Raw genomic sequence first — 10,744 nt, 5'->3', positions numbered from 1 at the left:
ACCGGACGGAGTGGCGAGAATTAGGGGAGGCCTATGTCCAACAGTAGACGTTGAAAGGCTGATGGATGGATGGAAGAAAGAATTTTAGTAAAGTTCTATATGACTGACGAGAACCAAATAAAAGAAGTACCTACATTCTGATTAAATATTTGACATTGATTTAACTTATTATTTTTCCTTAACTAATTATGGCAAACTATATCACATATATGTATAGTAACAGTAAGTATATACTATTTGGAAATGAACAAAATAGTTAAAATAATAAGAAAATATTATTTATACAAAATTTATTGATTACTACTACAAAATAACAATTTCAAATTTAAATAGCTCCACAGCCACATCCTCTGTAACCGAAGGCGCCGTATGCAGGTCCTGCGAGACCAGCCTCATAGGCTGCAGGAGCACCATAAGGATAGCCGTAGGCAAGGTCAGCGGCGGCGGCAGCGGCAGCCGGTCCGTAGCCATAAGCGGCAGGCGCAAGGTCTTCGCTCAACATGGCTACGTTGCCGTTCCCGCAGCCGTACGTGACGGCGCCCGCGCCTGCTGTGGGAAGAGCTCCTTCCAGAGCTATCGCGCCCAAGAACGGCAGAGCCCCGGACACCGCGAGAGCACCTTCATAAGCATTCTCAGATGTCATTGCGACGCCAGTTGGGGCAATTGGTGAAGCACTGGTGACAGCTAGACCTCCGCCGTTGGAAGCAGCGAGAGAGGCAGGTGAGTATCCAGCTGCGGCCCATTCAGCATTGGCATAAGGAGAGCCCGCCATCGGAGCAGCAGCCCAAGGTCCAGCGAGAGCGCCGGACGCGCAAGGAGCAGCGTTCCAAGCCGCAGGGGCAGCATATGGGCCCGCAGCTGCTTCCCAAGCCAAGCTGTTAGCTGCAGCGTTGTATGCAGCTCCCATGCATTGAGCAGACACAAACTGTAACATTGATTGGTTAATATATATTGTCTTTAAGCTTTTCTGTTATTGATAATATTCAATATACACCAAATTATTAATTCGCTAAATGTTGTAACTGATTTGATTTGAAATCTATTGATTGACACATTTCATATGTTTAAACAGTTGAGTGAGAAAAATATTAGAATATAGGGAAAAAAATTAGTACTCAAATGCGTCTATAAATAAATACCTTAATGATTAGTGCTTGAGCACATAATACGAGAACTGCTTTGGCGGCCATGATGATATAATTCAAACGAACTGACGATCTAAGTATAATTAAAATCCATAATTGTAAATGTTTTATATGCTACTATGTCATCACTTTTACTTTATCAGTTTTCGTGACAAAATGTGTGTTACATATGAAAAATTATGTCACAACTTGTACTTATGACCTATTCTATTATTTTAAAAAATAAGTAACTAGGTATTTCCAAAGTAATAATTGTCAGGTTGGTTTTTGTTATGAAACATGTTCATAACGATTTACTATAAGTAAGAAAGGCCTTCGATTTGGAACATCAGTAACAATTGAATTGACCTAACTCAACATGTCATCCTTCACTTTTATCCTTTTCTGCATCCAAATTTTCTTAGTCCAGGTAAATAAAGTCTTGCTTTTATTTAATAATGCACTTTTATTAACATTTTTTTTGTATAACAATTATTTCATTAACAGTAATTTCATACTTTCTTTATTGCTTAAATGCTTTATGTAATTTTATTATTATTACAGAACATCTACAGCCAATGTCTCGGCGCAGCTGGACCACTCAGTGCCGCGGGCTACTACGGTGCCGCTATGTCTCCAGCTGCGGCTGCCGGTTTGGGGGCTTACGGCTTAGGAGCAGGTCTGGCAGCCTCGCCCTTTGGACTAGCACCCACTGCAGTTGAACTGGGAGCCCCCGGTCCCTACGGCATGGCGCCGGCCGCTATTGAACTGGCTGGTGCCTATGGCGGCGCAGGAATCGGTGACGTCGTGGTCACTGGTGAGATGCCAGTCGCCGGTACCACGCTGGTCGCTGGACAGGTGCCCATTCTCGGCGCGGTGCGCTTCGCGGGAGACTTGCCTGCTGCTGGCACTGTGTCCATAACCGGTAGCTGCGGTTGCGGATGTGGCAACGCACCTTATATGTACTAGAATTGTACATTTTGTTTTCATGAATAATTAAACTATTTACAAGATAGCAAGTTCATTTTACTACTAAGTACCTCTTATATTCCAGTTACAGTTAAGCAATGCCCGTTGCACGTGGAATATATTGCAGTTGCATGTTATATGTACATGTACATCTAGTAATATGTATATTCTCTGGCTAAATTAAAACAAAACGTAAATTATATATATCTATATATATAAAATCGAAAGGTCACTCACTCATCACGAAATCTCAGAAACTACATGTGCTAGGAATCTCAAATTTTGCATAGGAGTTACTTATAGGACGTAGGTGCTCGCTAAGACGGGAATTTGCAATATTCGACTTCTAAGGGGTTGTTTTTGGGGTCGAAAGTTTGTATGAAACTTCGTTACTACAAATGCTAGGAGTCTCAAATTTTGCATAGACGTCACTAGGACGTAGCCATGGAGACAGAAATTAATAATAACATAGTTCACGCGGGTGAAACCGCGAGCGGGCCGCTAGTTTTTTATATTTATAACTTAATATTTGCATATAAATAGTTAGAAATAGTTTATAATACGTAGAAAATGTAGTGTATATTTAACTGTTCCGGTGGAGGATTGCAATTTAAAAAATGAGATTTCATAAAAGACTGTGTCCACTCATGGCGCAGGGTAACGGCAACAGGTTGTGCGGCTTTGAGTTCCGCTACTCAACACGCAAGTCCCATGAATTCGGCTCAAAGTGGGGAAAGGAAATGTCTTAATGGGAGCGAAGTGTCTTAGCACTGGATTCCCAGATTCTCTCTGCTAGCCTGCTATGTGCGGGATACAGAGTGAAGCTAAAAAACAAAATAAATAAATAATTATAAAGAACTGTTTTGAATGCTAATACTGTTCAGCTAATCCGAAATTTTATTTACTTTTCTTGTAATATAATTAAAAAACTTATATGTGTTACACACATATTTTTTAGTAATTCTATAAGAAAACTCACAATTTAATGTTTTTATTTAGGGCTCCGTATCTTTTTAGGAAATATGGAACCCTTATAAGATCACTTTGTCTATCTGTCTGTCAGTCTGTCTGCCAAGAACCTTTATCTCAGGAACGCTTGTAGATATCGAGTTGATATACAGAAGAAATACTCAAATCTACAGTCCCTTGTTTTCCTGAAACAGTTCACTATGACTAAAATAATGAAGAAATTAATCGAAATGAAGAATTAAATATTTAAATAAATGTATATATATTTCATAAAAATAAAAATACATGTTAGGAGATGTCATCATCATTTATACCAGTAAAACTATATATAAATACATAATGTCGATAGAAATGTAAAACAAAATGTTATAATCGTAATTTTTACACATTTCTTTTTATATATATTTTCATTTTTACACAAATTAGATTAAAAGAGCGAAAAAAAAATGTTGTGTTGTACCTACAGAACAAAGGTATTCCGGTTGACTTAGAGGAGCACATTGCAGTATACTCATTGTGCACTAGTGGAGTAAAAATCAATGCAAAATAGAAAAAAAACTTATTAGTAAAAACAAAACACGCCTATTGAACTACTTGAATACATTTTTTTCCTGCTCCACGCTTTATCCCACTTGTAGCAAAGCAGACAGAGAGAACTTAATGTTAAGACTCTCCGCTCCCCACTTTCCACCGAATTCTGGAGGCATTACGCGTTGAGTGATGGATCTCAACCTCTCGTTTTACCTCTGACACCAGAGAGAAGAAATGAAAATATTAAATATTTCATTTCGTCGAGTGGGCGTCGAGGGAATCGAACAGACAATTTCGGCTTGCCTTGTGCCCCTGTGTCATTGCTTAAATATCTGGGGCCGATTATGCCTTGCATCCTCGTCATGACCGACCTTCCTCTATAATTTCAATATAGTTATTTTCTTACTTGAGATCGAATCCATAACCTTCAGGTATATAGTGTCACTCTCCACTGCAATATGAGGACTTCAACATAATACTCGTATAATAAAAATCTATTCTGAAAATTCCGCTGTAAATGCCTACGTAAACTTATATTATTTCGTCAAGTGATTGTCGTCAGATAATTATCTATAATAATTTCGTTAATCTCAAAAAAGATAAGATAACAATTTTCCATTACTATTATCTGATAATTCTTCTTAATTTTGTTTAAAAGCACGTATATTCTATTATTGGGTAAGATTACATTTTGTCGATATAAAATAATTTATAAGACATGTAAGTTCGATAGTCGACACACATTGGCTTAAAGTTTTAATATAGGTACTGTAGAGATGCATAAGTTTTTGTTTGTTTGGCTTGTACTTTGCATTTTTCAGGTAATTATAATTAAATATTATCTTTTTTGCTTTTATACAAACTTAATAAGTGAAAATAAATTAAGAACAAATTCTTGTCATTAAGACAAGGAACCGAAGTACCTTAACTATGTTCCCGGGTTCCCCCTGCCAAGTTAAAAAAAGGAAAAAGAATGGTGTATGACAATTAACGCTATACATTGTCATACTGGAGCGTAAAAAAAAATATTTCCATTTGAGGATCGATTCACAACTATCGCTTACAGTCGGTCGTTATACTACACATATTTTAAATCCATCTCTTTTTTTATTAATTCATTATCAATTAATAATTTGTTTTAGAATGTACTTTCCCAAGTTTTACCAGGCATTGGTTTCGGAAATAACTTGATGAATAACGGATTAGCAGCTACAAATAACTTTGGCAACGCATTAGCTACAAATAATTTAGCTGCGGGAGTAGCTGCCAATGGACTGGCAAGTAACACGCCTTATGGAAGCAATATAGCCAGTAATTTAGCATATAACAATGGCTTGGCTAACTCAATTAACAATGCTAATAGTGCTGCTGCTGCTGCAAGCGTTGCTGCAAACGCAGCAAACGATATTAATGCCAATAACGGCTTGGGACTAAATAGTCTATCATTAGGTGGTATGCCAATATCCGGAGTTTCACCGGTTGGGTTCGGTGACGTAGCCATCGGAGGTACGTTGCCAGTAGATGGTTCAACGGCTGTATCTGGAAATGTGCCAGTGATTGGCTTTGTCACGTTCGAAGGCACCGTACCAGCTGGTGGCACAGTCACGCTTGCTAGCAATTGTGGATGCAACAATCAAGTCGGGCAATAATTTGGGGTTTATTTATTTGTTTTGTTATTGATGATGTAATTATTGTGTTATTGATTATAATAAAATATGTTGTTAAATATTTTATGAGTATTATTTAAAAATCAGTCTGTTATAATTAGTGGAAACTGCATTTAAACATGTAGCATAGTAACAACGATTTATGTGTACATTGGTGTATCGCAACATTATTTTAGATATAGAGTAAATGAAATTCAATAATTAGTCCTAGTGGTGCCGCGGCGACTGACGTAATCAATATGCAAGTCTGGTAAGATAAAACGGGGTCCTGAATTCCGTGATATAGAAAAAAAATACAATAAAATCGTAACTGATCGGTGTCTGTACAGACAAGATATATCAGAAAAACTATTACTAGGAGCATTTAACTATTAGTGTAACAGAAACAATGTCTTTTAATTTTTATCTCTTTGTCTGTGCGTTTGTTCCCACTAATCGTAGAAACATCTTAATCGATGTAAATGCAGTTTTCACTGTTGGATTTAGGCAAGCTTCACCCAACAGTCATTACTTTTTTTAGAATCGGTTAATAAATCAAAAAGTTATATAAATTTGAAATACGCTGTTCAACAAAATTGCTAAAAGAGTTATTTTATATATCTGTTTTATTGAATTAGCTTTTGTCGGTAGCATATAAATAATAATAAAATTATTACTTGTATGAAAAAATCGGACAAGCGTTTTTTCAATCTATTCAGATTTCATTAATATTAAATAATTAATATGTGTTTTATTATATTTTTGAAGAAGAATGTATATATGAATGTATATTTGAAGAAGAATGTATATATGGTATCTATGTGTGTATTTATGTATATATGTATGTATTTATGAATGTATGTATGTATTTATATATGAATAGCGTATGTTTATATGTTTGATATAATAAAGTACAAAATATCTTTATGCAAAGTTAACCGCCACCAATTGTATCATACTATTAGTTTTTGTTAAAAAAAGGGTTGCCTGTAAGAAATCACTTACAGTGATAAGGCCGCCCATGCACTGTATCTAAATTACAAATTTAATAGTGTAATTTAAATCTTCTTTGTGCAATAAAGTGTTTTTGATTTGATTTGATTTTTTATGTTTCATATAATTTACTATAACGAATTTTCATTTGAACATTAAAGTACAGCAAAATATATTTTTTGTTATTTTATTATAATTAGATAAATATTCAATTCCTTATTAATCAATTTTGCCTCAATGTAGGTTACGATATAGATTTCAAATTTATTTAAATTTTGGTATAATGATAGAGACGTTATACTTAAACGTGAACATGAAGAAAAAAAATTGTTTTTGTTCATTGTTTTATTATTACTGTTTTAAATAACATAAAATAAATATATTTACACAACCACTAAGACTCGTTTCGTTTGAACTTTAAACATTTGTTATAACCGCTGGTGATCGACCACAGCTGTAGCTAACAGATGCAGAACCATCAGTAGGTAGATTGCCATTAAGTGCGACCGTGCCAAAGATCGGTATTTGACCATTGACGGCCACTGTACCACCAACTTCTAGTGCCTCGGCCAGTAATTGTATCCCAAATGCTTGGTTGCCAGGAGAACCACTGGTCACAGTGAAAGCGTTGCCAAGATTAAAAGTGGCAATATTATTGCCATTTATATTGGCCATGTTGCCAGCGAATGCAACTAAATTGTCATTGGCAACATTTGCAATGTTAATATTATTGATGGCAGCTACTTCTGGTTCAGCAAGTATAATGTTTGAGTTAAGTGCATTAGTAAGCTGAATGTTAGCCATTTGATCGTTGGCAATTTTTGAATTGGCAATCTGAGCGTTTATTGTATTAGTTACAGGCATAAATGAAGCCCCATTGGCAGCAACTGGCATTGCGGTTATAGTATTCGGCATATTTCTAGCTACGGGTATTCCCATATTAGTGGCTGGTCGGACACCGTTCAAGTTAGCTAAAACATTTTGAGCTTGATTCGTTATAATGTTAGACGGTATATTATTTCGTGGCACATATGAAATAATTTGGGCGGTTGCAATCTGTAAGAAAAATGTTTTTAGTAATTTTCTCAATTTATATATTTAGAACAATGTATATATGTTATAAAACAAAGAAAAAACAGTTTTACACCTTTTCCCACATACCACAGCAAGGAAACGCATCGAACCCGCAACTGTCGCGCTTACACTCAAACGATGTCGCACTGTCAATATATTTTTTTATTTTTTTTATTTTTTTTTTTTATTTTAAAAAACTACATCCACGGGCTCATAGTTGCCCGTGCCTTTTTTTATTTTAAGAAAGTTTTTTTTTTTAATGTGGCGTACTTAATTTTGGGACAATTTAAACTGTACTTATATCTAGAGCTTATACTAGAGGGGTTGGATGAGACCCCTACCGACAATTTTTTTTTTTTTTTTTTTTTTTTTTTTTTTTTTTTTTTTTTTAAATTTTAAAAAAATATATATTATAATTATTAGAGAAATTATTAAAATAAAAATTATAATTATTAGAGTCTTTTGTATAATTATTATAGTCTTTTGTATAATTATTATGTATATAGGTGTGGAATTTTAGATTTGGCCTGGCTTATGCAGAACGCCTTCCTTAAGTTTTTGGATCAGTGTCTCTATCACCCTATCGTCTCTTTGTGACATTGCCCCTTTTAGGTTCGCCTCCACCACCTCCGTAAATGAAGCGCCCACCGCTCGGCTGATGAAGTTGCCTATTGCGTCACCGCCATCGTCAGAGTAATAGACACAGGTGTTGGTGTGTCTCGTCACTGCGACGACTGCGTGAGAGACGCTCTCATGTACTCGGATCCGTGCGCGTCCGGTTCGGACGATGACGACGTCTGCGAAGGTCTGCCCCTGAGCCTCATGGATAGTCATGACTCGCGAACCTGCTCCAGCTCCATATCCCTGGTCTTTCAGCTGCCTCTTCTCCTCCTGCGTGTGGACCAGATATAGGGTGCCGTCGTTACAGTGTGGTATTCGCGCGTCGGTATATCCTAGAACCTTTAGGGAGTGGACAATGGGGCTTGCGGAGTAAATGCTGTTATATACTCCGGCGAGGGCATAGGCGACGTCCATTGGGCTCCGATGTGTGCAAGGCAACTCGCATGTGATGTTGGTTGTCAAGCTAGGCCTACAGTACCTTAATTCGAATAGATTTTGTCTGTCGATGTAAGGCAGCTGATTGATATCTCCGATGAGTGTGACCTCGTTCGCTCCTGACAGTCTGGCCGCCATAACAATGGCCCCGAAGTGGTTCATGAGGGCTTCGTCCACCGTTAGCCGGTTTATAGCTATTCCCTCATGAAAACCATTGACTAAGATCGAGGCCATTGTTCGCACTCTCTTTGTCGCTTTCGTGCCAAGGCGGTGCGCCAGCTTCTCTCTTAGATCTTTCGCGGCCTCTACTGTGGTTGTCGCTACTACTTCCGTGTCCTCATCGAAGTGCTTGATAATGTGAGTTGTCTTACCACACTGTCAATATATTATGAATATAAAAATTCCTCGGCTTCAAATTTGGTGCCTCAAAAATTCGGCGGAAAATAGAGAACGGAAATGGTTAAATAAGATATTTTCTCTGCCTACCCTGCTATGTACATCCTGCAAATGTAAAGTAAAAAAAAATATTTTTTTAAATTGCTTACCTCAAATAAAAAGACACAAAACAAAAGCCCCATAAAACCCATAATGTTCAAAGTAATAATGATAGTACCTATTTCATGTTTTATATCTTTATATAAAATTTTATACAATTATTACATACTGTTATCGCCTATTATGTATAACTTGTGTGTTACTTAACATTTTGAAAATCTTGATAAGAATTAAGGCAACAAATCATTTATTTTCTCAATATTAAATATTTGAAGCACTCGTGGCTTAATGGAACAGCACGTGAGTTCGACATAGAGTTATAGTAGAGACGACGAGAGGGGATTGAACTTACAATCGTTGCGTTACAATCACACCTTTGTGCCCCTGCGCTATGACGGTCTCCATGTCCTAATCCTCAGCAACAAGACAGCAAGTGAGAACTTACAATAAAAAAGTAAAAAAAAAAATCTGAAAAGTGAAAATTTATAGAAAAACTCATTACAAACTTATATTTGTAATTTAATTCATACAAAATGAGTGCATACGTCCGGAAACTTTAATTTGTGAACATTGTGGCGAAACTCAAATCCTCGCGTTGCCTTGCTACTGGGCTGCGATGGCGTCATATCATATAATTATAATGCTAGTTTTAGCAAAGTCATTGTTCTCCGTTTTCGTTAATAATCTCTTCAAACACATCTGATGTTGTTTCATCTAAATCGTAGTCAAAATTAAATTCATATAAAGAATTTTTTTCAGGCCCTTCTTTTCCTTCTTCATCGAGTTCTGTTTCTATTTCTTGTTTTTGATCATCTTGTTCATGTCTTTTGTGGACTTTATGAAATACTGTAGCTGTTTTCTCCGTTACAATAATTGGTTCCGGTGTAAAAACTGCCTGAAAATTAGATGTTCTTGAGATTTAATTAAATTTTTATTCTTAAAATATTTTGAGACCATTTTGCCAGTACTATAGTAGACACGACACAATCACAATGATTTTTTTCATTTGTAAAATTGGATTCAATTCTTTTAATATTGAATTATGTACTATTACATAAATTATAAATTGTAAAGTAAATGTAATTATATAAATTGCGACTTACATCAGGAGCAGGAATAATTGGCAAATTCTTTGGCAAAAAAGTCAAATATGATTTGGCATTCAAAAACATTGGCCCGATTGTCGGACTTCTACTAAAAGTCTGAAACTGAGGTCGATTAAAATGGTTAAAATTTTGTCTCATCGTCCATCCAAGTGTCATTGGATAAAATATATTCATTATCTAAAAATATGAAAAAATAACTATTTTATTATTACACCAATTGCAAAAAAAAACTTCTTAAAAACGGTTTTCAGTACTAAGATTGCAGAGTGTCTTGACAATAGATTTTCCTAGCCTACTCTGCTACATGCAGGTAAAATGTAAAATAAACCAACAAGATATATAAGATATAACGCACCACCCCAAAATAAATAAATTTTCACTTACAATATACCAAATCAAATACACCGTCCTTTTCATGATAGGTCAACATTTGTAGTGCTTTGTTTTACTTATTTTATTATAGCTATTTATCATTTTTAAGTGAATCACATTATTTTCTTTGGTATAATAATATAATGTACGTGTCCGCAAAACAATTCCAACTTCCTTGTTAGATTTAAAAATATTTTCTTAAGTATATGTATGTATATTTTTTTTTTAGCTCCACGCTGTATTCTGCGCATTGCAAGGTATATAGGCATAGGGAAACTCATCTCATTAAGACATTTTCTTTGCCACTTTCCGCCGAATTCAGGAGGCATTGAGTGTTAATTAGCGGTTACCAGAGTGATATAATAGAAATATTAAATATTTCATCCCTTTGAGTGGGAATCGAACTCAT

The 10,744-nt window shown here is 35.8% G+C and overlaps 4 protein-coding genes across 10 annotated transcripts; 2 read left to right on the top strand and 2 right to left on the bottom strand.

The window, feature by feature from the left end:
- Positions 1–275: 275 nt before the first annotated feature.
- LOC146537178 (chorion class CB protein PC404-like) lies at positions 276–1,296 on the bottom strand. Its single transcript, XM_085188210.1, has 2 exons — positions 1,140–1,296; positions 276–925 (listed from the first exon to the last, which is right to left on the bottom strand). The coding sequence occupies exons 1-2, from the start codon at positions 1,188–1,190 to the stop codon at positions 326–328; spliced, it is 651 nt and encodes a 216-aa protein (XP_085044336.1). The 5' UTR covers positions 1,191–1,296; the 3' UTR covers positions 276–325.
- A 98-nt stretch (positions 1,297–1,394) lies between these two features.
- On the top strand, positions 1,395–2,139 carry LOC146537177 (chorion class A protein Ld12-like). Its single transcript, XM_085188213.1, has 2 exons — positions 1,395–1,554; positions 1,689–2,139. Exons 1-2 carry the CDS (start codon positions 1,504–1,506, stop codon positions 2,091–2,093), a joined length of 456 nt encoding a protein of 151 aa, XP_085044339.1. The 5' UTR covers positions 1,395–1,503; the 3' UTR covers positions 2,094–2,139.
- Positions 2,140–4,258: 2,119 nt separating this feature from the next.
- On the top strand, positions 4,259–5,284 carry LOC146537176 (uncharacterized). Its single transcript, XM_085188212.1, has 2 exons — positions 4,259–4,414; positions 4,736–5,284. The coding sequence occupies exons 1-2, from the start codon at positions 4,370–4,372 to the stop codon at positions 5,240–5,242; spliced, it is 552 nt and encodes a 183-aa protein (XP_085044338.1). The 5' UTR covers positions 4,259–4,369; the 3' UTR covers positions 5,243–5,284.
- A 1,261-nt stretch (positions 5,285–6,545) lies between these two features.
- Positions 6,546–10,479, bottom strand: LOC146537175 (uncharacterized). 7 transcript variants are annotated; one of them, XM_085188516.1, is made up of 4 exons: positions 10,348–10,475; positions 9,961–10,140; positions 8,908–9,752; positions 6,547–7,288 (listed from the first exon to the last, which is right to left on the bottom strand). In XM_085188516.1, the coding sequence occupies exons 3-4, from the start codon at positions 8,947–8,949 to the stop codon at positions 6,650–6,652; spliced, it is 681 nt and encodes a 226-aa protein (XP_085044642.1). In that variant the 5' UTR covers positions 8,950–9,752; positions 9,961–10,140; positions 10,348–10,475; the 3' UTR covers positions 6,547–6,649. The 7 variants fall into 7 exon arrangements, with proteins under 7 accessions (XP_085044647.1, XP_085044648.1, XP_085044642.1 ...); XM_085188518.1 differs by having other exon boundaries at positions 8,908–9,748; XM_085188517.1 differs by having other exon boundaries at positions 9,961–10,065; positions 10,348–10,398.
- Positions 10,480–10,744: the final 265 nt, after the last annotated feature.

The sequence above is a fragment of the Heliconius melpomene genome, chromosome 7 (genome assembly GCF_056956725.1).
Source record: "Heliconius melpomene rosina isolate 202511_hmr_F chromosome 7, ASM5695672v1, whole genome shotgun sequence".
Classification (NCBI taxonomy): Eukaryota; Metazoa; Arthropoda; class Insecta; order Lepidoptera; family Nymphalidae; genus Heliconius; species Heliconius melpomene.
Note: the sequence above shows the minus strand (reverse complement) of the source record. Positions and strands in the feature narration are given on the sequence as shown.

Excerpts from the sequence above, each read along its gene's own strand:
- LOC146537178 (XM_085188210.1), bottom strand. The coding sequence starts at position 1,190 with ATGGCCGCCAAAGCAGTTCTCGTATTATGTGCTCAAGCACTAATCATT. Across the intron at positions 926-1,139 it reads CTCAAGCACTAATCATTAAG|TTTGTGTCTGCTCAATGCAT; the intron begins GTATTTATTTAT and ends TCAATGTTACAG.
- LOC146537176 (XM_085188212.1), top strand. The coding sequence starts at position 4,370 with ATGCATAAGTTTTTGTTTGTTTGGCTTGTACTTTGCATTTTTCAG. Across the intron at positions 4,415-4,735 it reads TTGTACTTTGCATTTTTCAG|AATGTACTTTCCCAAGTTTT; the intron begins GTAATTATAATT and ends AATTTGTTTTAG.
- LOC146537177 (XM_085188213.1), top strand. The coding sequence starts at position 1,504 with ATGTCATCCTTCACTTTTATCCTTTTCTGCATCCAAATTTTCTTAGTC. Across the intron at positions 1,555-1,688 it reads TCCAAATTTTCTTAGTCCAG|AACATCTACAGCCAATGTCT; the intron begins GTAAATAAAGTC and ends TTATTATTACAG.
- LOC146537175 (XM_085188520.1), bottom strand. The coding sequence starts at position 8,949 with ATGGGTTTTATGGGGCTTTTGTTTTGTGTCTTTTTATTTGAG. Across the intron at positions 7,289-8,907 it reads TTTGTGTCTTTTTATTTGAG|ATTGCAACCGCCCAAATTAT; the intron begins GTAAGCAATTTA and ends TTTTTCTTACAG.